The 25595-nt window shown below is 46.3% G+C and overlaps 1 protein-coding gene across 1 annotated transcript in view; it reads right to left on the bottom strand.

Moving 5' to 3' along the window:
• DCDC2C (doublecortin domain containing 2C) overlaps window positions 1-25595 on the bottom strand; it is a 101433-nt gene that overhangs the window by 26498 nt on the left and 49340 nt on the right. The window contains exons 5-8 of the mRNA XM_025353508.1: window positions 20328-20465; window positions 18608-18650; window positions 4765-4891; window positions 1740-1840 (exon numbers count right to left, since the gene is read on the bottom strand). Coding sequence (XP_025209293.1) covers window positions 1740-1840; window positions 4765-4891; window positions 18608-18650; window positions 20328-20465 — 409 coding nt within the window. The remainder of the gene's footprint in view (window positions 1-1739; window positions 1841-4764; window positions 4892-18607; window positions 18651-20327; window positions 20466-25595) is intronic.

The raw sequence follows: 25595 nt of genomic DNA, 5'->3' as shown, positions 1-25595 counted from the left end.
AGATTTTTTCTAATTAAACAATTCACAGATTACCCAAGTTTAGATTGACCTTCTCCTAATGAGTCCCAATTATTTTGGTTTCTCTTTGGTTGGTGACTTATTCTCATCTTTCTCCGGACGGAAATGCATTACACCCCTGGGAGGCGCAGTGCAGGGGGCACTGCCCTAGTTGCTATTTGAGAATCCAAGGAAAGATACTCTCCTTTTGCACTGACTCTTTGAGACTCTCTAAAAATAACTGAATTTCAGAAGAGTAGAAATGGACCCATTCCTTTGTGATTTCAGTCAAACCAAGATTCTCGCGCCTCAGCTGAAGACCCGGGGTTTGCACAGCCTACTTACCACCTGGGGAAGGATGAAGCAGCCTGCTCTACTAAAATGGAATTGGCCATGTTCAGAGTAAATTCTAGACTATTTCCCTGAGAAAGGAATTCCAGGTGAGTGTCCCAGGCCCGGCAGGGTTTCCAATTGTACACATTTGCCCACCTTCTTAAAGTAGTTTTGAAAATAAATATAATCTTATCACTGGAAGAAGACTTTGCTTTTGTAAAAATGTAGTACTTGAATCAGAATTTCAACATTAATGTTTTAACATCTGGGTGCCATTTTTTTGCGCAGATTATAAGAAAATTGTTCCTTAACATTGAGGTAAAATGACGAGACTTTAACGTAGAAGTCCACTGCTCTCTACAGATGAAAGCTTATCGGGCAGCAGGCACACAGGCCATGCACCCCCGCCCATCTACAAATTCCCTCTGCTGATGGAAATGGTGGGGGAGGGGTGGATGCCAGAGGGATACATTACCTGCTATTATAACCAAAGATAAAAAAAAGTTTGAAGACAAATTATAATTTCTTAAAAATGAAAACTCAAGAAAGGAGAGAACGCATGTTTGGCCTTCAGGTGGGTAGTGAAGACAGCACGTGCATTTTAGGAAACTGCCATTTGCCCGAGTGCTGGAGACTCACCCAGGTGCACAGCTGGGCTGGAACCCTGGCCTGACCCCACCCCTTCTCAGAACCCTGCTCCCCACCCCTCCCCCTTCTCGGAACCCTGCTCCCCCCCCCCCCCCCTTCTCGGAACCCTGCTCCCCCCCCCTCCCCCTTCTCGGAACCCTGCTCCCCACCCCTCCCCCTTCTCGGAACCCTGCTCCCCACCCCTCCCTGAGGCCAGGAGGAGGGAACAGTGCCCCAGCGTCCTCCATGCGCCAGTGCTGGTCGCACACTCGGGCCACACACAGGCCTGCACAGAGGCAGCATCCCCATCTGTGGATAAGGAAACAGAGGCTCAAGGTTTCACAATCATGCCGTCCGATCACACTGTTTATTCCATTATTCAGTCATCACCCCACAAAAAACTACCAAGGCCTCCTCCATGCCAGGAATTCGGCAAGGTACAGGGCCCAGTGGTGAGTGAGGCAGCCAGCTGCTTTCCTTATGGAGTTAGTAGCTTAGTGAGGGGACAGACACAATCATCAAATAATGATGAAGCCAAATTTGCAGTCACACACAGTGAAGTGTTAGAAGGCGTCTCTCCAGCAGAAGCTGTGGGGGGGGTGGGAAGACAGGAAAATGCTTGACAAAGGATCTGAGATGAGCAGTCTCTAACTAGGAGGAACACAGAACATTCTAGAGTCCAGGGAGAATTTGCAGGGAGAGGGTTAAGGATGACGCTGAGGCAGGCAGGAGCTGTTGGGATGGAGTGAAGGCGGCATGGACCTCAGACCCCCGATACCCACCTGGTCCACAGGCACCTCCAGCTGCACATGGTGGTCCTCTTTGACGTCCAGCGCCCCTTCGGTTTCCTTGCTAGGAGTCAGTGCTTTATACACGTCACCTTCTGGAGGAAAATCACACGGACAAACCTTTGAAACCCATGGAGAAGCTGGAGTCCACTGCGTATTTCCTGACCCAAACCCACGTTATGAAGCCAGGCATCCTGGAGCTTCGGGCAGGTCACCTGGCCCAGGGTCCCAGACCCCGTCCGCCTCACCCCGTTTCCCTCTCACCCTTCCTGTTTGCATCTGCCAAGGTGTTCAGTGTGGTGGCCTCGATTTTAGCCCCGTCTGCTTTTGTCTCTGTCTCCATGAAGGTCCCGGACCCTGAAAGTCATGCAATTACTGTGCCCACCACAGTAGTAGTCAGTAGTCACAGAAAGTCATGCGATTACTGTGCCCACCACGAGATGAAGCACAGGGAAAGCCTGTGTCCACCAAGCCTGTGTCTAGTTAATTCCGTTAGAAATAAATACATGCAAAGTAACCCCACCGGACAGCAAAGTAATAGAGTAAATTTTAAGAAAACACAGCTTCAGTCAGGTGCAGTGGCTCACGCCTGTAATCCCAACACTTTGGGAGGCTGAGGTGAGTGGATCACCTGAGGTCAGGAGTTCGAGACTGACCTGGCCAACCCATCTCTATTTAAAACTACAAAAACTAGCCAGACTTGTGGTGGACGCCTCTAATCCCAGCTACTCAGCAAGCTGAGGCAGGAGAATTGCTTGAATCCGGAAGGCAGAGGTTGCAGTGAGCGGAGATCGCGTCATTGCATTCCAGCCGGGGTGTCAAGAGCCAAACTGCATCTCAAAAAACAAAAAAATAAAAAAAAATAAAAAAAAGAAAGGAAATGCAGCTTCATCGCTTCTTAGTTAACAACAGGGTTCGAACAACCAGGTGCTAAAACTGTGCACTGTGAGGTAGTCGGCTTAATGGATTGCTAGAAATCATTTTAATTAGCAACACAACTGGAAGAATTAAATGCTTATAAAAGCCCAGGATTCTTGAAAAGTTGATTCTCATCCTGAACAAAGCAATAGGTGACAGCAGAAGAAAAGGAGAAGAAGTCGGCCAGCCGGTTCCTTCAGCATCTGAGAAGGCAGAACTGTGGCCACTGGCAAGCTCCATCGTCCAAAACCAGAAACTCTAATCGCAGCCCCATTCATTTCTCGGCCAAGAGTCCTGGACCTACCTCACCCCTCACCTGGCCCATTCTGGGCCTTCTCCCCATTCCCAGCCCTTATCCCCAGGAAAACCGTCCCCAGAGTCCTGAACGGAGCCAGAAGGGTCCCTACCCTTGTGGGTGACAGGTTAGAAGGTGAGAGAGGGGGGTGGGGAAATAACATTCACTGGGAACCCACTGTGTCCCAGGCATTTGATATTTAAAGCTCGTGGCAATCCCCAAACAAACTTACTAGGCCTGTGGTCAGTAAGGAATTGGCCCATAGCTCCATGCTCAGTGAGGGCCACAGCTAGGATCTGAACTCCAAAGCCACGTTCTAGTACCTGGTTGCCTCCCAGATGGAAGGCCTGTGTGCTGGGCAGCCCCAACTGCTTGTGTGGGATGTACATCACCAAGGAAGAGGTTTTATACACAGTGATCAAATTTTCTATTACTCTTGATATATAGTAATATGTCGGGTAGAGTGGGTTCAGCAGGTTTTGGTCTGAGAGCTGCCTGTCCACTCTCCTGCCTACATGCTCACACACCTGCCTCGTAGCTCATAACCCCATACCCCTAACCGTGACCCTAACCCTACATGCATGAGCATGTAGGCCACACTCCCGCCCGCGTACTCGGGCACCTGCCTCGCCTCCCCATGGCCCATGCATTCATTGTGGGGTGGGAAGGGCCAGGAAGGTAAAGGACCAGGGGGAAGCTCTAGGGGATGTCCAGATTTATAGCTGAGAAGTAGAGAGAGGAGCAACAGGGGGAGCCAAGAGATCAGAGTGCAAAGAGGACAAAACCTGAGAGGTGTTAGGAGGTTAACAGAAGCCAAGGGGGGGCTGGGCATGGTGGCTCATGCCTATCATCCTAGCACTTTGGGAGGCCGAGGCAGGTGGATCACTTGAGGTCAAGAGTTCAAGACCAGCCTGGGCAGCATGGCAAAACCCTGTCTCTACTAAAAATTTAGCCGGGTGTGGTGGCAGGTGCCTGTAGTCCCAGCTACTTGGGAGGCTGAGGCACAAAAATCACTTGAACCCAGGAGGCGGAGGTTGCAGTGAGCTGAGATCACACCACTGCACTCCAGCCTGGGTGACAGAGCAAGGCATCATCTCAAAATAAAAGAAAAGAAGAAGCCAAGAGGGGAGGAAGGGTGTTTAGGAAAAACGACTTCCAAAAATGTTTAGCTGCTGCAGAGAAGCACAGAAAAACCTCTCCCACCACCTTGCTTTCTCCTCCATAACCAGCCACATGACTCACAGTCTAAGTATCCACCACGCCCATCAATGAGACGGGACCTGAATGTGCCTCATTCGGAGCTGGGCACCCAGTAGGAGCTCAGTGAGAGTGAGTAATGGTCGCAGAGTGGTAAAAACAGATGTGGGAGCACTTTCTAAATTATCTCATTTTAAAACCAGCCCTGAAGATTCATCGTTTAAATGTCTCTTCAAAAAAACTACACCTAAACAATCCAGGTGGCTTTTATGTTCATGTTCCTCCCAAAAGATAGATTTATTTGTTGTTTTCTATGTCATCAGTCTTTAGGAAAGAAGATACTCAGTCCTGGTGTAAGCTTATTTTAACACTGTATTTATCTTGGAGGCCCCCTAATTAGAGAATCCCATTGTCTTCAGCAGTGAAATTTTGTTTTTCTGCTCTGCCAACTACTGACCTACCTACAAGCTGAACCTTTTATTAATAAAGCAGATAGTTACAAGTCAAATAATATTTCTGGAGTATAAAATTTTTCTAAAAAAAAAAATCCCATGTTCTTAGCCTGGTAAAGTTCTGAACTGCTTACAGTAGAATGAAATTGCACGTCACCTGCTCCTCTTTGGACTAAAGGTTCTGCCAATGTTTTCTTCTTTTCTTCTTTGGCATAATAAACAGAATCCTGTGTTTTGGGGGGTATGTCATCATAGTGACAAGGTTCTTTTCCTTTGGAATCCACCTACAGGACAAAGGAAGAAGAGAAAATCCATTAGGAACACTGGGATACAAGGAGTCCGATCAGGTTCTCTGAGTGTGGTCAGGAAAACACGGGCTCCTCGGAGAAACAGGAGGAGGAAACTCAGGCACCTCCAAGAAGCCTCACTTCAAATGCAGCCTCTTCTACTCTATGACTTGCACTCCTCTCTGAAAAGCAGCAAAAATAATTCTCTCCCTCCCTCCCAGTGCCTTGGCAGGCAGAGAAGGTTCATCCACTTCCTATCTGTAGGTGGCCTTCCTAAAACCTGACAAAATAAGGGCTTGCTTTAGAGGAACAAGCAAGTCAAAGGAGGCGCCTCTGGTTTTTTGGAGACACTCTTTAAAGCCTAATGAAAACTGCTATTCAACAAGCACCACGAAGCCGTTCCTGCTGGAACCTCCGAGCAGGATGAGAGTAGCTGTGATGAAAATTAGCCTTGTGGCGGTTTACTTTGGGGTTGCAATAAAGGAGGACTCACATGTTTTTTAATCTGTAAACAATAACAACAAAGCACAACTAGAACACAAAGTAAGATGACATGCAGCTATCTGCTCCTCAAATTAGGACGTGGTCACATCCTGATGAACATGTCCTAAGGTGAAAGTGTCTTAAGTGGAAAATGCATTGAATACACCCAGCCCACTGAACAACATGGCGCAGCCCTACCTTAAATGTGCTCGGACACTTACGCTGGCCTGGAGGCGGGAAAAGTCATCTGGCACCGCCGTCCACTGCAGAGGGCACGTGGCTGACAGGGAGCTGAGGCTGTCACTGCCCAGCATTCCAAGTATCTTACGGCTTTCTACGGAATGCCTGAGGCTTTTGCAGCATCATACAGTCAAAAATCCTAAGTCGAACTAAGTCAGGACTGCCTGTAATTCCCTTAGCACCATTCCAATTCTATCTTTATAATACAAATATCCCATAAACTATCTTTATAATACAAAATGTCTTTTTTAGGTTTTCTTTTTTTGATATTTTCTCAAGTATTTGGAAGTGAATGCAGGCTGAAATATATAAATAGGTATTTCTCCCAAGCTCTCTATGTCACTTGAGAAATGTCAAACTAAAAACACCTACCTTGTACCATTAATATATTGTATATGATGCAAACTACCAGGTTTTTGATCTTTGTGGAAATTAAGGTATGAAAATAGCCCTCCAACTTTATACATGCAACCACACAAAATGTTTCTACCTATTTTAAGGAGTTTTCCTATGAGCTGAAATCATGTTCTTAAGGAGAAGAAATGAGATCTTAGCAGAACTGGTCATGGAAACAGAAAACGGTATATGGTACCTATATTTTGTCTGGGGGTTGGAATTCTGAAAGTCTAGTTGATTCTTTTTAGTATCACTGAACTCTGGTTGTTGAGACACATTTTCCATAACTTTGGCCTCTAAGATAAAGACACTGTGTGTGTGTGTGTGTGTGTGTGTCTGTGTGTGTCTGCGTGGGGGGGGTGTGTGCGTGTGCACACGCGCGCCTGTGTGTGTGTCCTATTATCTCTGGAATAGCACTCAAAGGACAATGACAAGAATATAGGACCCATCCTCATAATGAGGGCACAGAAGAAACTGTGACACAGAACACACAGCAAACAACCGCCCACGGCATGACCCGGCTCCCACCACCCTGGGGCACTGCAGTGAAATACATCGCAGAGCCTCCACCCAGACCTGGAAAGTCGCCCGAAACGAAAGTAACTTTGGATGCAGCAGGATGGCTAGGCACACAGGGGGCACCATGTCATTACACCAATTTATTTCTCATCTCATACCTTATCCAAGCACACTCAGGAAATGTGAGTTTTTGCAAATACCTTATTTCTGTGAAACTGGGAGCAGCACAGGTGCAGCCTCCTGTCAAGTCTTAGCTCTAATTGTCCCTCTGCCCTGACACTCCCAAGAGGGGTGCCCTGTCCTTTCCCTTTCCCCTCACACTTTAATCACAGCAGTATATGTAATCCCTAGACAATTTATTGATGATGTTTGTTGTGTTTTTGTTTCATCAGCAGAAGGTTAGAAGCCACCCAAGGGCAAAGATGTCAGTTTGTTTCTCCATTAAAGAATTCCCAGAGCCGGCCGGGCGCAGTGGCTCAAGGCTGTAATCCCAGCACTTTGGGAGGCCGAGGCGGGCGGATCACGAGGTCAGGAGATGGAGACCATCCTGGCTAACATGGTGAAACCCTGTCTCTACTAAAAAATACAAAAAAAAAAAACACTAGCCGGGCGAGGTGGCGGGCGCCTGTAGTCCCAGCTACTTGGGAGGCTGAGGCAGGAAAATGGCATAAACCCGGGAGGCAGAGCTTGCAGTGAGCTGAGATCCGGCCACTGCACTCCAGCCTGGGCGACAGAGCGAGACTCTGTCTCAAAAAAAAAAAAAAAAAAAGAATTCCCAGAGCCTAGAACCATGCCTGGCACATAGCAGATGCTCAGTAAATATTTGTTAACTGAACAGGTGAATAATCCTAGCACACCTGATCACTCCCCACCATTCAAACCGTTAAGGAGGTAGGCACAGCCTTGGGAAGACATCCAAACTCCTTAACCCAGCACAGTGGCATTCATGCTCCAAGACCTACCTGCCTTCCTAGTCCAAGCCATCCTTCCCTGCACCATACCTGTGCCCCCATAGCTCCCTTCTACCTGGAATTCCCTTCCTCACCTTCTTATGACGGCTCATCCTCCAAACCCCAGCTCAAGCCTTACCTCAACGGTCTCTTTGATGTGTTCCTATGACACCCTGACATAACTAACCACAGCGCTAAACCAAAAGTCAGCTCTCAATATGTGCATGTGTTCAATTCAGCAAGCATACAACAGTTGCTTAGTAAATCTCTGCTAATTTAATGAACTGAGCAGGAGGATGGAAAGAAAGTAGGGAAAGAAGAGGTTGAAAGAGTTGAAAATCTGACATTTCTTCAGACAAGAAAAGGCAGGGCATTGACAGACACAGATTCTGCAGGCCAATATCTATATTAAGTACATATTTTTTCTGAACTATTTGAGAGAAGGTGTCTTACATCATGCACCTTTGCCTCTTAGTACTTTAGTCCTTAATACTGAAGACATGTGATCTATTTAATACTTCAGGGTGTATTTCCTCACAACAGAAACATCATCTCTCACATAATCACAGACAATTGCCAAATCCAGGATATTCATCTGATATAGTATTTTCATCTATTCTACCATCCATATTCCACTTTTGTAATTGTCCCAAAAATGTGCTTTATAGCATTTTTCACTCAAGAAAAGATCGGTTCAGGATTCACACCACATTTAGATGTCAGACCTCCTGAGTCTCCTTTCACCTGGAACAGCTCCTCAGACCGTCTTTCATGACCTTGGCATCTTTGAAGAATACAGGCCTGTCTTGCATTGTTTTATAGAAAGATCTAGAGTTGGCCACGTGTTAGTCCATTTTCATACTGCTATGAAGAAATACCTGAGACTGGGTAATTTATGAAGAAAAAGAGGTTTAATGGACTCACAGTTCCACAAGGTAGGGGAGGCCTCACAATCATGGCACACCTTCTCCACAAAGCAGTGCCCTGTCCTTTCCAGCTAATGCCATCTACAGGACACACAAATATGCCCGTCCCTCTCAAACTTCCCTGCCCTAAACTTTGGTCCAAACCTGAGTCTGTCCTAGTCAACCTTCAGAATAAAGCTTGTTGATGAACCTCATTTAGGTGGAAGATCTTGACTTCTTAAACAGCGCAAATTACAATACGAGTTGGAAAACTCACTGAAAGAAAGCAACAAAATTTTAATTCCACGGAAAAGGGAAAACATAATCTAACCCCAAACACTACATGAGGACCTTACACATTGAATCACACCCAATCCTAGTACTGCACTTACTTTTCTTAATTTTGCTCAGTTTAGACTGTTGTTTAAACGTTGAGCCTCAAAGCAGTTCACAATACTTGGGTCAGAGGACAGCAGAGACTACATCTTCCTAGTTGCATATGATAGAGGTAAGTGACGAGAACTGATGAAGTCGATGCCTCCTCTGGTAACATTACAATTCTAATTTAGTCTGCTCATGTTAACTACCATGCTAATAGACTAAACATCTGCAAAGGTTGCAATAAAGCAGGATTCAAATTTTATTCCAGTTTTCTCGTATCTGAGCAGTAGCATCCTCAACAGTCACTGAGCTCTGGTGGGTGAATTCATTCATTCCCCCAGTAATCGTCTACTGAGTGTCTACAAGGTATCCAGCTGGAAAATACATGACTAAAGAGCACGGTTCTACCCCGGAGAGCGCAGCAGAGAGAAACGCACAGGCACGGTTCTACCCCGGAGATCACAGCAGAGACAAACGCACAGGTAGCACCAAGCGCAAGTGCCTCACTTGGTTTTGTGTCCAGCCCAAAGAGCAGAGTCCATTCCACAGTGTGGGCTGTGAAGGATGCTGGAGTGAGCCCAGAAATGGCTTTACAGAGAAAACGGTGCTTACAGTCAGACGACGGAACAGTCAACAGCAGGACATATATTCCAGGGAGAGAAGAAAACAGGTAACAGTAAAGCGCTGTGAGACTAGAGACCCCACGCAGCAGTGGTGGGACTACAGCCACCTTGGCGGGTGCTCTTGCATGGACGACACAGAGCTGGACGAGGAAACGAAAGCCTGGGTATGAGCCAGGGTCGAGGGCAAGGAGCCTCCAGTTACGGCGCTAATTAAATTTCCCTTTTAGAAAAATCCGTGACCATTCCAGGAGCCTGGCCGGCAGCGGGCCCTCCTGAGCTGGGTGACATCCCGAGCCGCGCTCACCAGCACTGGGTCGTGGGACCGCCACATCAGCTGTGTGGTCTCAGGTCCCTCCAAGGTGCGACAGAATGGAGACAGTGCCTGCCCCCTGGGGCTGTGCTGGGGACCACAACACTTCAGACAGCGAGGGATCTCAGAGCCAGGCTGGCAGTTGGCCAGTGCTCATCCAAACGTCAGAATGAACCTCTGTGAGTGAGTGGAGCGGGTGAGACTTGACTCCGGACACACTGGCAGCGGTTGGGCATCAATGGTGGTCCAGGGAGGGGTGTGGAGGGGCTGTCTCAGGTGAATGAGCGGGTAGTGTGCAGACGTAACCCGAGCGCTCAAGGTCCACGTCCCCTCAGGATGAAGTCCAAACTCTTGCCACCCTCCCCCAGCACTCAGCCCTTCACCCAGGCCCAGCCTGCCTCCCCATCCCCGTCCCAGGCAGCCTCACACACACTTGCTGTTCCCCAGCTTGTCAGTTCCCCCAAAGCCCTACTCTCTCCAAAACAGCTGCCTCCTCTCAGCCACCTGGAGATCTCTCCTACACATCCTCCAAGACCCAACTCAAAGGTCGTCTTGTTCCCACACTGATATAATTTGGATGTCTGTCCCCGCTCAAATCTCATGTTGAATTGTGATCCCCATCCTTGGAGGTGGGGCCTGGTGGGAGGGATTTGGGCCATGGGGGTGGACCCCTTAGAGCTTGATGTTGTCCTCACAGCAGTGAGTGAGTTCTCACAAGATTAGGTTAAGCATGTGGTACCTTCCCCCCCCCCCCGCCGCCCCCGACTCTCTCTTGCTCTTGCGTTTGCCATGTGAGACACCTACTTCCCTTCACCTTCTGATATGATTGGAAGCTCCCTGAGACCTCCCCAGAAGCTAAGCAGATGCTATTCCCATGCTTCCTGCAGAACCGTCAGCCAATTAAATCTCTTTTCTTCATAAATTCCCCAATCTCAGATATTTCTTTATAGCAGTGTAAGAATGAATGAATACACACAGCTTCCTTCCTTTGAGCAGGACAAAGTGCACAGCACTCCAGATGGCTTTTGTCAGAACAACATGGATCTACAGCAGCACTTGGTTAAAAAAAAAAAAAAAAAGGATCAAGCAAGAAAACATGGATCAAGCAGGAATCCATGGCTTTCATGCGGAAGCACGAACCTCACATCTTACACCCACATTTCTCTCTGTCGCAAGTCTCAAGCCCTCCAAAATCAATGTGAGCTCTACTTACAAAGTGGACAAGTAGCGCTTCTCAACTTCATTCATCTTTCTCCCTATTGAAAATGTTTTCAGAAAATGAACCTGAGGCATGTTGGTTTTATTTCTCCATAGTGCTTTAAAGACTATTATTTTTCTCCAGAGCCTATTTCAATTAATCCAGCTATATTTTAATGCTATTGTAAGACATTGTCTAGCTCAGGCACACAAAACACAGCCTCCCAGGGTAATCTGGGATGAGTCAGACAGTTTGTCTAATTGAAGGACAGTAACAACCTATTTCAGAGTCAGTCCATCCTCAGGTAGGAAATGACAAATGCTAACAGCAAAAAGTTCCCATGCAAATGTCCCAGCTCCATCCCAAGTGGGTCAAGGTCTTCTATCAATGAACCAGGCCTGCTTTGAACATTTATTAAAGTGGAAGATTTGCTAACATTGAACCTGGCTGTTGCATCCTTAGGCTGTTAAAAGATGACAACAATTGCAGCCTTGACTGTTGTGAGATATTGCTCCAGCCTTGACATTATTAGCCAGCAAATGTCAATTCCAAAGCACTCATTTCACAGTGAACTTTACTGTTCAGGCCAGGTTATTAAAGTGTGGGTCTCAGTCTGGTACTGCACATGCCTCTGCAACTGTTTTCACACACACACACACGCACCTCTTTAATTTATATGCTTCATCTCCTTTTCATTACTGTTCACTACCAACGCTTGTGCTCTATGCCCAAGTGAGGATTTAATATGAATGTTCTGATTGCAGATGTGATAGAAATACAATGCTTATTAACTATTTACTGATTTTTCACAGAAGCCTGCACTATAAAATATTCATTTTAATATGTGAATGCAATTTTAAATATTTATTAAATTAGCATTTCTTCTTTGGAAGGCAATAGCTATTAAAATCACAGGAAATGCAGTTCCTGTAAAACTGAATGCTATACAATAAGAGTAGCTTCATTCAATTACTTTCATTGAACTAAAAGCTCCAGTTAATTGTGCCAGACAGGACACCGGCAGACTCATAATGACATATTTTCCAATGCTCAAATATTTGAATCAAGCAATAAGTGAACTGAACCAATAGAATAATGAAGGCTATTTTCAAAGTATATTTCAGATATGCTAATGAGTAAAACTGCATTCATGATTTTTTTTGCCATTTTCTTGGGAAATGGACTTTTTAAAATTTTACTTGAAGTTCTGGGACACATGTGCTGAACATGCAGGTCTGTTACATGTATTGTGATGGTTTGCTGCACCTATCAACACGTCATCTAGATTTTAAGCCCCACATGCATTAGGTCTTTGTCCTAATGCTCTCCCTCCCCTTTCCCCCAACCCCCCAACAGGCCCCAGTGTGTGATGTTCCCCTCCCTATGCCCATGTGTTCTCATTGTTCAACTCCCACTTACAAGTGAGAACACGTGGTGTTTGGTTTTCTGTTCCTGTGTTAGTTTGCTGAGAATGATGGTTTCCAGCTTCATCCACGTCCCTGCAAAGAACATGAACTCATTCTTTTTTATGACTGCATAGTATTCCATGGTGAACATGTGCCACATTTTCTTTATCCAGTCTATCATTGATGGGCATTTGTGTTGGTTCCAAGTCTTTGCTATTGTAAATAGTGCTGCAATAAACATATATGTGCATGTGTCTTTATAGTAGAATGATTTATAATCCTTTGGGTATATAGCCCGTAATGGGATTGCTGGGTCAACTGATAGGGAAATGGGCATTTTTAACAGTACCAATGCAAGTTCTTTTGCTAAATTAAGATAAACATCTTTTCTTCTATTCAAAATGGAAACTGAGAACCAAGAGGTGAAGAGCTGTGCTCTCACATCTTTCAAACATTCTGGACAGTGCACCTCCAACAGCTTAATTTAGAACTTCATGGCCTTGGAAGGAAGTCTGATGACAGAGATCCAGGAAAAGTAAAATAAGAGGGAAGAGAGGAGGGAGTCAGTTTTCCCCGAGACCCACAGAGGCGAGGTCCAGTCAAGCCACTCGAATGTTAGGTACAGCTGAGATTCCAAGTGCAGAGGTCAGAGGCCAGATGCCTGCTCTTAAAACACTACAGCTTTGCCTCGATGGCAGCAGTTAGTTTACTAAGGAAAAATGTCATCACGGGTAGACGAGGTGTCACCTACTTCACAGACATCAGTTAGATGCAAAGGAGGCCCATCCTTCTGTTCCACAGAGATTCCACAGTGATAATCCCAGACAAACACGGAAACAGATGTGTCCTCTGCTGGACATGCAAGGAATTCGGCTTGACATCGGAAACACTTTTACGCATCGATATCACCTCTTACGCCTCCTTTCACTCTCATGTAACAAATATGCTCGTCAAGAGCAAAGCAACTTCTCACACAAACGTGCAACCCAAAGTCCTGTTTCTTCCTCCTGCGGACCTAATCCCGGCTCCTGAATGCACCATCCTCCCACCATCCCCGGAATCCTGAGGTCGGCCTTGACTTCTCCCACGTCCTCCACAGTCATCTCGAGGTGACACATTACTGTCTGTTATTCTCCACCTCACTTCTTTGAATCAAGATTCCGTGAATCATACTGAAAACACATAGCTATTTTATGTACCACTGAGAAAGAAAGGAAGTACTATTTAAAGCATGTCCCAGGCCGGGTGCGGTGGCTCAAGCCTGTAATCCCAGCACTTTGGGAGGCCGAGACGGGCGGATCACGAGGTCAGGAGATCAAGACCATCCTGGCTAACGCCGTGAAACCCCGTCTCTACTAAAAAATACAAAAAACTAGCCGGGCGAGGTGGCGGGCGCCTGTAGTCCCAGCTCCTCGGGAGGCTGAGGCAGGAGAATGGCATAAACCCGAGAGGCGGAGCTTGCAGTGAGCTGAGATCTGGCCACTGCACTCCAGCCTGGGTGACAGAGCGAGACTCCGTCTCAAAAAAAAAAAAGCATGTCCCCGGGCTTTAATTTCCTAGAAGTTCTATTTTCTACTTACTGAAAAAGCCCTTCTAGAACCATTTAGACACCCATTTTTATGACATAGCATGCTTGTACATAAAGAAAAATGAGAAAATAACAGAAATAAATCACCTGAATACCCTCCAAGATTTTACATCCAGAGCCTGACTCTTCTGAGCCACTTTTTGACTCCGAGTCAAAGGCATCGGTGCTTCGCATGCAGCGTGGGAAGGATGCCCCGCCCTCATCTCTGAATTGCCCCCAAGCTGCTGGCACCTGAACTGCACATCCTGGTGCTGGGGCTTTCTGCCCTGCAGAGTGGGAGGCAATCCTTTGGCACCACTCTCAGGAACACAACGCACATGAGCGTGGCTGGTTGCTTGCTGGCCACACAGCCCTCCCCTCTCAGGCGGCACACAGGTTTGCAAAGTGAACGGGCTCCTCTCTGCTCCTCTGTTGAGGGAGAATCTATTTCTCCACCTCCTGAAATCTAGGCTAGTTTGTGACATCCTGCTGGAAGATGAGAGGCCACATGGAAGAGAACCAAAATGCTCAACAACCAGCACTAGCTGCCAGATGTGTTGGTGAGGCCAGCTTGGACATCCCAATCTAGTGAAACGTCCACTGAATCCAGCCTCATAAGCAACCAAGGTGAAATCCGCCCAAGACTTGTGCAGCCAACCCACAGGACTAAGAGAAATCATAAACCCTTGTTGCCTGAAGTCCCTGGGTTTGGGGGTGGCTTGTTATACCACGTAGTTCACTGACACTGGCAGCTGCAACTTTTTCAGGTCCTACACAATAGCTGGTTGTCACTCTGCAAGAATAGATGGAATTGAAGAAGAATATACTCAATCAATAGCAAATCTGCAACTTGATGTTCTACATTTAGGCCTTTAGGCGTATATAATAACTTTTTGTTTCAAATCTCATAGAAAAATCATTTTGAGGATATTTTATACCCAACATGTACAGAATCAACCCTGTACACAATTGAAGACACAAATGAGCAGCTACAGCCAAGTTTCTCCATGAGCAACCAGCACCTGCAACATGGCTGCCCACAGGAGTCCTGAGACACTGTCAACGTCAGATGTACCTGTTCCAGGGATGTTGGGATGTGGGAACACGCCCTCCATAGAATCAATGATACACAGCATCTCTCAAGTCCCACTGCTCTGCTCTACCTGTCACCTCACTGGGAATGTCACAGTTGCTCAGGACCAGCCCCTCCCTGTCTATCTTGCTGCCTTTCCAGTCCATACAATGTATTCCATCAATAGTATTAAGTATCAAGTGGATATGGTCCATTTTACTCCCTTGCTGAAATCTGGATCCCTGCAAATAAAAATGTCTTCCTGGGGAGCCCAGCTCCCCTGACCCCCTACCTGCCCACTCTCACAATGCTTTTCCCCATGGGTATCAAGTGTTTCTTCCTGACTCCATTGGGCAGTGTTGATGGGGAGACATAGGCAGATGTGGAAGTTAAACAGCTTACAGGAGAAGCATCAATGATCTATGGCAACTGTGGAGGTGGGGAGGTTGGTGCTGGTGGAATCTGGGGTGATTTAATTACCAGGATTTAATTTACTGAGCAGGCGGGCTGAATGAGGTCTGCTAGGGTTACTCTCATGCTTACTGACACTCTGCCTTCTCCAATCGTGGAAACTTACACTCCACTCATCTATGTGTCTCTAGTGCTAGCGGGGTGTGCTTAGCAGGCTGCCAACACCTCACCACGGCCTCGTGGATGACCAGATGAATCAACAAGTACCCCTTTCAGGCCTGATATCCTGTGGGTCACAAGTTCCAGGTCATGTTTGCGATACGTTCATTGAAGAGTCAAGAAAGACTTTCTGCTTTGTATTCTAGATACTTGTTTTTAAGCTTGCAAATTTAAAAGAAAATCCAGCATCCAATTTTGAAGAAAGCTGATACTTGGATTGGCTGATGTCATTAGAATGTGCACACCACCAAGGGTCCCAACAGCCCCCCTATTCCACAAGGCAATATCTTAATGAAAGAGCACTCCTGTATTTTTTTTAATTTTGTACCTTCTTTTCCAAAAAGATGTTGTGGCAATTCACACAGAAAATAGATAAAAGAGGTTTAACAAGTTAGAAATGGAAAACCTGGGGCAAGCAAGTAAAGAAACAAACACATTTATCATAAATGGCTAAGTTGCTGTGAATCATCATAAATTCTAGCCTCAGAGAAGTCCTGTGTGTGGAATTCTTTTCATTCTTAGAAACACACCCACTCTTCAAAATGAGACCAAAAAATTTAATGCTGAGTTTTAAGATAACACATCTTTACAGGTGTAGACCTTTATATAAGGGACAATGAATAGAGTAAGGCATATCATTTTTGTAATCTCAATGATCATCCTTCATTCATCCATCCAACAAACAGCTAATATTAAAATGTGTTTCTTAGAGAAAGAAAATCCAAAATAAATAAGGCTATCATTCAACTCAAGAAGCTACAAAAAATAACAAGAGTCAATTCAGAAGAAAAGCCTTGGCAACAAAAGCCAGAGAAGGACAACATGAGAAAGAAGTCAGACAGGCTAAGCTCACTCATGAGCAGACATGCAGAAATCTCCAATAAAATCTGGCAAAACATATTCAGAAAAACATTTTTTAAAACATCAGGCTTAATCAGTGAATGAAGTTGGATAAGGACCGTGGTCGTGAACTCGGCGTGAACACTTGGGTCAGCAGTGTCGTTATTTCCAGCAACACCACACTGCATTAGTGCAAGTGCAGAGGAAGTGCAGGCTGGGCTCACCCAGGGCTGGACACTTGCCAGGTGCACACCGTGGCTGACGGGTGAGAAAGTCAAACCTATCTGCAGAAGAGTGATTAAAAATGGCAATCATGAAATCTGAGCTGCAACAGCAGAAAAGCAAAGCCCAGGGCTACCTTTTAGTTACTGGGAAAGAACAGATAAGGACAATACGGACCCTCAAAGCCAGCGTGTCACAGTAGGGAGGGGAATTCAGCCAATGAGCCAGGCAGACAGGCACTGGAAAGAGTACACGTTCAACAGCTTTGTCGAATAAATATTAATGTCAAAAGAACCACTAAAAGTCAGTTTTCGTAGGATGATCAGGGATAGAGGAGGATCACATAAACAGTTACAAGGACTGGTAAAGCCCCTCTAGGACCCAGCTTCTGCAAACCTTCCTAGTCCTGGATCCTGATACCTCCTTGTCATCCTTCCTCATGTTTTATGCTGCAACTTCAAACTGTGTGATCAGCACACACACACACACACACACACATGCATACATACACATAGGTACACAGGCATCCACAAACACAAATAAATGTATCTACACACACACGTGCATCCATATACACAAATGTAACCATATGAATACCCATGTATGCATCCATACAAACATATGCCTCTGTACATGTGCATATGCATCCATACACACATGTGCATGTGAATACATACACACATATGTATTCATATGCACGTGTGCACGCATATGCATCATACACATGCATCCATGCATACACATATGTACTCATGCACATATGCACACATATGCATCCATACACACACCTCCAAACATTTATACAACACATATGCATCCATACACACATCCATACAACATATGCATGCAACATATCCATACAACATATATGCATCCATACACACATCCACACACATGCATCCATATGTACACACGCATGTAGTCATATGCACACATGTATCCATACACACACATGCATCTATACATACACATATGTACTCATGCACACATGCACACATATGCATCCATACACATACACCTCTAAACATACATATTTATATACCAACACATATGCATCCATTAACACAGGCATACACACATATGCATCCATATGTATACACACGTCATGTGCACACACATATATGTCCCTACACGTACATATGCACATCCATGTGCATTCATACACACATGTACTCCAATGCACACATGCACATATGCCTCCAAACACACACATGCATTCATACATACACATGCATGCCTCCATAAACACTTATGTAAACATACATATGTGCATCCACACATACACATGCACCTATAACACATGCATATACACATATGCACTATACATGCACGTGCACCTATACACACATGTATTCATATGCACACACATGCATCCACACATACACATGCATCCATGTACACATACATATGCATCCATTCACACATATGTATTCATATGCACTCACACACATGCATCCATACACACACATGCCTCCACACACATGTATTTATACACACACATGTACCCGTACATACATGCACATATGTATTCACACACATATGTATTCACACACATGCGCATGCAGTGAGCTGCTTCTCCCACTGCTGCCTTACTGTCACATCTGCCTGGAATGTCCTCCTCCCACCCCCACGCCAGAGCCCACTGCCACTCATGCCAAGCTTGAATCAGTTACTCTCCTCCCTGTCCCATAAAAGTTCAAATATACTTTTGTCTTCACACCTGCTGGGTTGCATTATAAAATACCTGTGTATGCCTCTCAGCTCTGGACTCTGTGTTCCAAACATACACTTCCTCTCCTATTCACACCATTCTCAGAAGTGCACCTGATTTTTCTTTATAAGCCTGGCACTGATGCTGGCCCAGAAAGCTCTGTTTACAGCTCGGGCCCTCACCCTGCACTGTGCCCTTCTTAATGCCAGAAGACGCCAGAATCAGAAACAAGTTACTTACTTGTTTTAAAAGTTACTTACTTTTTTCTTTCTCTGTGAGTTTTTTTCAACATTCGCATATCTTCTGCAAGACAAAAGATGTTGAACTTGAAATGTAAAGCCCGGCCCTAAGTTGTCTCTATAAAATGCAGTCTGCAGCCTTGTCCTTAGGAGGGAAGTAACCACAAGGAGGAGCAAGCTGTCCACAGAGGACACGGCTCATGGCAACAATGATTTCCCAGCCTCAGGAGCAGAAAATGCCCCAGGAATCTGTTCAATTTCCTTCCTGGAGATCAGATGGCCCATCCTCCTTCTACCACAGCAAAGAGTCCGTGTCCACCGGCTGCCTTTGCAAGTGCACGCATCCCATTTCTAATTCCTCTTTAGTGAGGCTTTCTCCAATAGCTGCTACTCAAATTTGGAAATGCTCGTACCCCAGGATTCTCTGCAAATTCAGAGCACCTCCTTGGTCTATTCTGTGTAAGTCACACGAACTTCAGTCTCTGAGCGACTGCATGTGGCCTCCTGTTGACCCTAAGCTCAACAACTTTGGCGAGGGGGAAAGATATTTAAGCCAGTCAGACTCAGTCAGGGATTCCCAATGAACAGACAGTGGCAAAAAGCAAAACACTTTAAGAGACGGGAAACACGTGGGGGGCAGGTAGAAAGAACGACTCAGCTCCACAGCCCCATGGTGTTCCTCCTCACTGTGCTATCAGGACTGTTAGCACGAATTAAGTCAATAAAATCAAGAAACATCCACGTGTGCCAGGCATGCAGGTGGGACTCTAATCTAACCATCTGCCTGGATATCAAACTGCTGTGGGGTCATCCCTGGTAGACAGGACAAAAGGAGCCTTTCTCTGCCTTGAGGTACAAACCCTAGCAGCACGTGAACCAGAATGGGAGGAGGCCATCCCGGATGCTGCACCCTCAGCGGAGGTTCTAGCTCTCCAAACGCAGAAGGCGCTCATGCCACAAAACCTAAAGGGTAGAGGAAGGCTGGCCACCTGCATGGTGTTCAAACCATCTGTCCTGCTCCACAGTTAGATGAAAAATGGCAGCTTTTTTTCTTTGCTCAAGATAATGATCATTGAAAACCTGATGAAGAGCTAGCTCCGGGAAGATTCCTAGTAAGCCCTCAAGTCGTGTCCTACACAAAATGCATTTCAAACACACCCGTCAGGGCTAAACAATTAAGGATGAAGAATCCCACAGATGGGCTTCGGAACTACCCGTCTCAGCACCCTTCAGCTCCCTCCTGGTCACTGCTTTGTGTCCGTAAACACACACACAGTGAGGCACCCGCTTAGCCATGCTCAGGATTACTACAAAAATCATGGCTTTTTTCACCAAGAGAGATGGACATCCAGCACAAATTGTGTATTTTAGATATGGGAAAGCAAGCCAAATTAAGAAAACAAAGTATCATGCTGGGTGCATCATGGGCAGGCCTAACTGTGCCTAGCATTAGCTCTGAAGCTGTATCGCACATTTCAATTCTTGATCTCTAAGACTCCTGGTATCCCAGAGAAAAGCAGTGGACTCCGTGTAGATCTTGCTGTCCTTGTGAATACATCATACAAGAGCAGTTCCCCCACGCCTCATTTTTTAAAATCTAAAATTGTATCATATATAAGAATATTACATTTCACTACTGAAAAGTAACCAATAGCTGAACTGGACCTATTTGGGAGAGATACTTGGGAAAAGGCTAATTTTTTCCCAAAACTCAACAAAGAAAGGTACAAAGCATGCTCACTGTTGGACCTCACTGGGCACCCTTGGAGACTTCCAGTAAGGAAAATATTTGAAGGTCTCCAGTCCCGCAGCAACATAAAAGTGATTGTCTTGCAAATCCTTTGAGTCGCCCAAAAGATGCCCATTCATTGTAAATAATCTGTAAAAACAGAAAGAAGAAATGGGATAGAGACTTGAGGACCAGTAGCAAGTATTTGTGCCTACACTACGACTAGTGCACAGACCGCTGGACAAACAGTGCTCATCATAAGCAAGTGTTATCCAAATGGGCCAATTAAACCCGACGGGAGCTGCTCTTCCAGGATTAGACTTGCTTTCCACTCTTAGATTTTTTAAATAAAGTATATTTTTAATTATATACAAGTGCTCAGAGGCTCTTGAGAACATGTTACACTCTTGGTTAGTGTTCAATTAATTTTAACTAATAACAGCTAAAATTAATAAAATTGGCCCATATTGTTAGAACAATACTTGGAAAACAAACCAGGATTTATTAGCAAATAATATGCATTTTTATAAGCACCAAAAGACTAATATTAGTCTCCTTTTTACTCAGTAATCCTTTTTGGCAGGTACTCCTTCACTAGTTTATTTAGAAATGATTCCATTAATTCAATGCTGAGCCTCCATATGCATAAGACGATGAGGTAGGCAATGCATTGATAAAAATAAGCATAAGAAAGTCTCTACCTCCCCAAAGTCATATGAAACCATAAAACAGAAGCACACAAAAGCCCACAAAGCTAAATATGACAAGAGAAGTGCAAACGGTTGGGGTCCAAGAGGAGAAAGGCTGAGCCCAGTTGCAGGCTTCACAGAGCTAGAGGAATTTGCAACGGGGTCGGGAGGGTGAGGGGGATTTCATCACTACAGACGGGATGAAGCCATCTCGGCAGGAGGGTGCTGTGCACAAAGTCAGAAGCCAGGGCGGGGAGGGGAGCTGACAGCCACTGAGGGTGAGGTGCAGGCACAGCCGTGAATGCGCAGGGCAGGGGCGGTTTCCAAAGGGCCTTGAATTCCGGGGAGGAGCATTTATCATTAATTGCGTCGGAATGAAGATTTCCAAGGAAGAGAGGATAAGGGCTATGTTTTAGCACTAGTGAGCGGGCAGCTGTGGCCAGGACATGACTGAGGAAGAACTGCCCCGTGGGAGGAGGCTCAGAGCTTCTGCAAGAGCCTGAGATGAAGGAATGAATCAGGGCAGGAAATGCAGGAGCAGAACAAGAGAAGAAAGGCAGGGGGCATGGAAAGGAGGAATCTACAGAACCTATCCCTCCGCAGAGCTGGGCGTCAGAGCTGCCCAGAAGGCTAGCTTCAGAGTGCTGGGCCCCACCACAGAGCTCCCAGCTCAGGAGGCCTGGATAAGGCCTGTGTGTGGCATTTCTAACAAGCTCCTGGCTGACACACTGCTGATGCTCCTGGACCCCATCCCAAGAGCCGCTGCCTGAGACTGACCCTAGAGGTATCAAGACGGGAACCTGGGAGAGGCATGGCGGAGCTGCACCTGGGGGCCCGCCTGGAACGGAGGCTTCCATGATAAACCCAATGCTTGGAATTCTGTTCTCCTCCCGCCGGGACCTGGGGACAGTCAGTCCCCTCTGGTGGACTTGAACAGCCAGTGCCAGAATCCCCAGGAGTAAATCAGGAACATGCAGAAGCCTCACCAGGGAAGTGGGGGACGGACGGTGGTCCTAAGGAGAGGGTGTCCCCAAAGCGACTGCTCCCGGGGGCCAAACAGCAAGGCTCTGAAGGGTGGGAACAGACGAACCAAGAATTCACACACAAATATGCAAAATGACATCAAAGAGATGGCAGATATTCCCAGCATGAAACAAGAATATGAAACCATAACACAGAAGCAAGTAGAAATACTGATGTGAAACTCAAGTCGTGGAAAGAAAGATCACAATAGGGGTGAATCGTAGAATGGACATGGAGGAGGTGCAAGCTGCTGTTTGGAGGTAAAACTGAGGAACGCCCTTAGGGGAAAGGAGGGAGGAAGAAAGAAACAGGATCCGCAAAAGAAGAGCTAAGAAATGAGGGTGAGCGGACGTGCCAACACCAGCGATAAGAATCCCAAAAGGAAGTTACAGTAAGAGTGGAAGGAGAAAATATGTATAGAAATCATGAAAACTAATTTCCCGGAATTGAGGAAAGAGGACAAGCCACAAGTAAAAGAGTCCACGGATGTCAAAGAACAGAAACTACAGGAAAACTCGTCGGCAGACACCTGGGTGTGACACCCAAGGTCACAGACGGCAGCCTCAAGGCACTGGGGAGGAAGACCTGGCCGCACCGCCTGGCAGGACAGGACTGACTGAGGCCTTTTGGCAGCAACACAGACAAGAAAGACGCTGATATTTTCAAAATCTAGAAGGAAAGAACACTAAAGCCAGCCAGACCCTCAGGTAAACACAAGGGACGAGATAAAAATGTCCTCAGGCTTACAAGGCCTCAGGAGATTTGCCACACAGACCCATGCCAAGAACATTTTTAGAGGACGTGGTTAAACAAGAGGGACAGCGAATCCAGGAGTTGCTATGAGAATGGTATGAAGTAAAGGTGACCAAATATAAGGACCAATTTGCTTTGTATTTTTTTAAAAAGCTAAGATCAAAGAAAACATATTCATCATAACCCAAACTTCAAATTCTCAATCACAGCCATGAGATAGGGGCTGTTGAGGGGAGCCAAGGGACATAAAATTGTGCTTATGTTCTTGGCTAGGGACGAGGAAGACGCAGAAATCAATCAGCTCAGAATCTCCAAGGCTTGGCAACTGGCAGATGAGGGAGAAGATGTGTGCAGTGTCCAGTGTGGGTCCAGGGATTCTGGGTGCCCAGCAGAATGATGGAGCCGGGAACAGGCAGAGGAAGGCAAGGAGTGGGGCTGATGGCTTGGGGTGGAGGCGGATAGAGGAGAAAATGAGCTGTCAGCAACTGGGTAACGGTAAAAAATGCACCTGAAAAAACTCAACTGGAATGTCTCCGCATAAACCAAACGCATTTCAGGTTTTCCTTCCAGCAGCAGGGGCCTTGCAGGAATGAAGCTGGTTGTTTTTGTTTGTTTGTTTGTTTGTTTGTTTTTGAGACAGAGTCTCGCTCTCACCCAGACTGGAGTGCAGTGGCACCATCTCGGCTCACTGCAAGCTCCGCCTCCCGGGTTCACGCCATTCTCCTGCCTCAGCCTCCCGAGTAGCTGGGACTACAGGCACCCGCCACCACGCCCAGCTAATTTTTTTTGTGTATTTTTAGTAGAGACGGGGTTTCACCGTGTTAGCCAGGATGGTCTCGATCTCCTGACCTCGTGATCCGCCCGCTTCGGCCTCCCAAAGTGCTGGGATTACAGGCGTGAGCCACCGCGCCCGGCCGAGGCTGGTTGTTTTTACGTTCATTTGTTTGCTTCTAGGAAGTTGTGTTCTTTTCATTCAGGGATGGAACCACAGATACCAAAGAAAAGGACTCTGGGTGGCTCAATGCAAGACTTGGGAGGTGCCCGCTGAGTAAGACAGAGCCATGGCCACCAAACTGTGGTTTAAACCCTACAGGGCCAGCAGGACACCTGGCCGCCTACACACTGGAGGAACAAACGGTTCAGGCATGTTCCCCTCGGACTCTTCCCTAAACTCATCTCGGCCTCATTTTCTTCTAAGAGAGGTACAAAGTCTACTCACAGGGTGAAGGGCAAGTAGAAATTCCTCAGTGGGATAAGACAAGAAGGAAGTTCCAGATAGAAAATGACACATCCATCCATGTGAAAATGTGAGCCTGTATGTGATGTTCAGATTACACCTACACAGACATACAAATGTGAGCTGGGACGTCACATACAGAGAACGGCGGTTTTTACTAAAGTGTGAGTCTCACAGAAATGAATAGTAAGAATGTGGATATCAAATGAGATCACCCACATAAATCAAAGTGTTTTGCATCATAAAATGCTAAACACTAGGTATTTCGATCATTACTTGTATCAGAAAATCTGAGGACTAAATGAAACAGCCATTTGCAAAATTGTTTTGTAAATTGGAAAACATTACAAAAATGTCTATTAAATGATTTTTAATGAACCTTAAAGATTGAGCATATAGTAGAAAATGTAAATATCTCTAAATCCTTTACCAATAAATAGCCAATTTGGCTGTTTTCCCAAAATAAAGGTACAGTCTATCTCACAGGAATTTTAAAATATTTATGTTTAATGAACTTCCTTTTCAAGACCATGTAGTGATTAAAAGACAGACCTGATTTTCAGCTAAGGCTTCAAAATCTCTGGAAGCAGGGTCTCACTGGGCACCCTGAACCCTGGACTCCCAGTCCATGGGTCTCAGCTGTTAGTTCAGCTAGTTTCCCCACTATTAAGGGACTAAAAAAAAAGATATTTATCAGACAGGGTCCCAAACTTTAAGGAGCTTAAAATATAGTGGATAAGAGATGACAAGTCCACAAATAACCACAGCCCAAGGTTGATGGGCTATTTATCAGGAAGCTGAACCCAGGACTCAATCTTCAGGTCTCTCCTCCAACACTAACTCCATCCCACCCAGCACCTCAACCGCCAATACCATCCACAACACTCAGACCGTGCGTCCGTTTCTCCAGCCCGACCTCTTCCCTGACTTCACACTCACATATCCAGCCTGGCACATCCCCACTCTGACGTCCAATATGCCTCGCCAACTGGACACATCCAAAAATTCATTCTGAACTCCCCCAAAACCTGTTCCTTCTCCCACTTCCCCTTCTCAGGAATGGCACCGACAGTCACCCAGCTGCTCTGATCAGAAGGCTGGTAGTCTTCCTCCTTTCTCCCTCCTCTCCCCTCCAGCGTCGCCTCCCCCACCACACACTCCCCACCCCCACCCCACCCCCACCTCTAGCTCACTCTTCCTGCATGAGGTTGATCAGCAAGCCCCATCACCTACAGTAACGCAGCCAGAGCCTGCCTGCCTTGGCCCCGGCCACTGTGGTCTCCCCGGGATCACCTGCAGGAGCCTCTAAACAAGTCTCCCATCCCACCCCGTAGTCAGGTGACGACACTCCTTGCTCAGAACCCGCCAATGGATTCCCACCACACTCACTGCCCAAGCCTCTCAGCGAGGTCTACAAGCCAGTCTTCACTCCGGGACTCAGCAGCTCCCCCACCCTCCCTCACCAGGCACTGCCCTGCCACCGGTGGCTTCCCAACGCGGAGCCTGTGCGCCTGAGGGTCCCTCCGATCGGGACGATCTCCATCCAGATCACGATGCGTTTTACTTCTCTGTGCCATT

The sequence above is a fragment of the Theropithecus gelada genome, chromosome 13 (genome assembly GCF_003255815.1).
Source record: "Theropithecus gelada isolate Dixy chromosome 13, Tgel_1.0, whole genome shotgun sequence".
Taxonomy (NCBI): Eukaryota; Metazoa; Chordata; class Mammalia; order Primates; family Cercopithecidae; genus Theropithecus; species Theropithecus gelada.
This window is presented reverse-complemented; position numbering and strand designations above follow the sequence as displayed.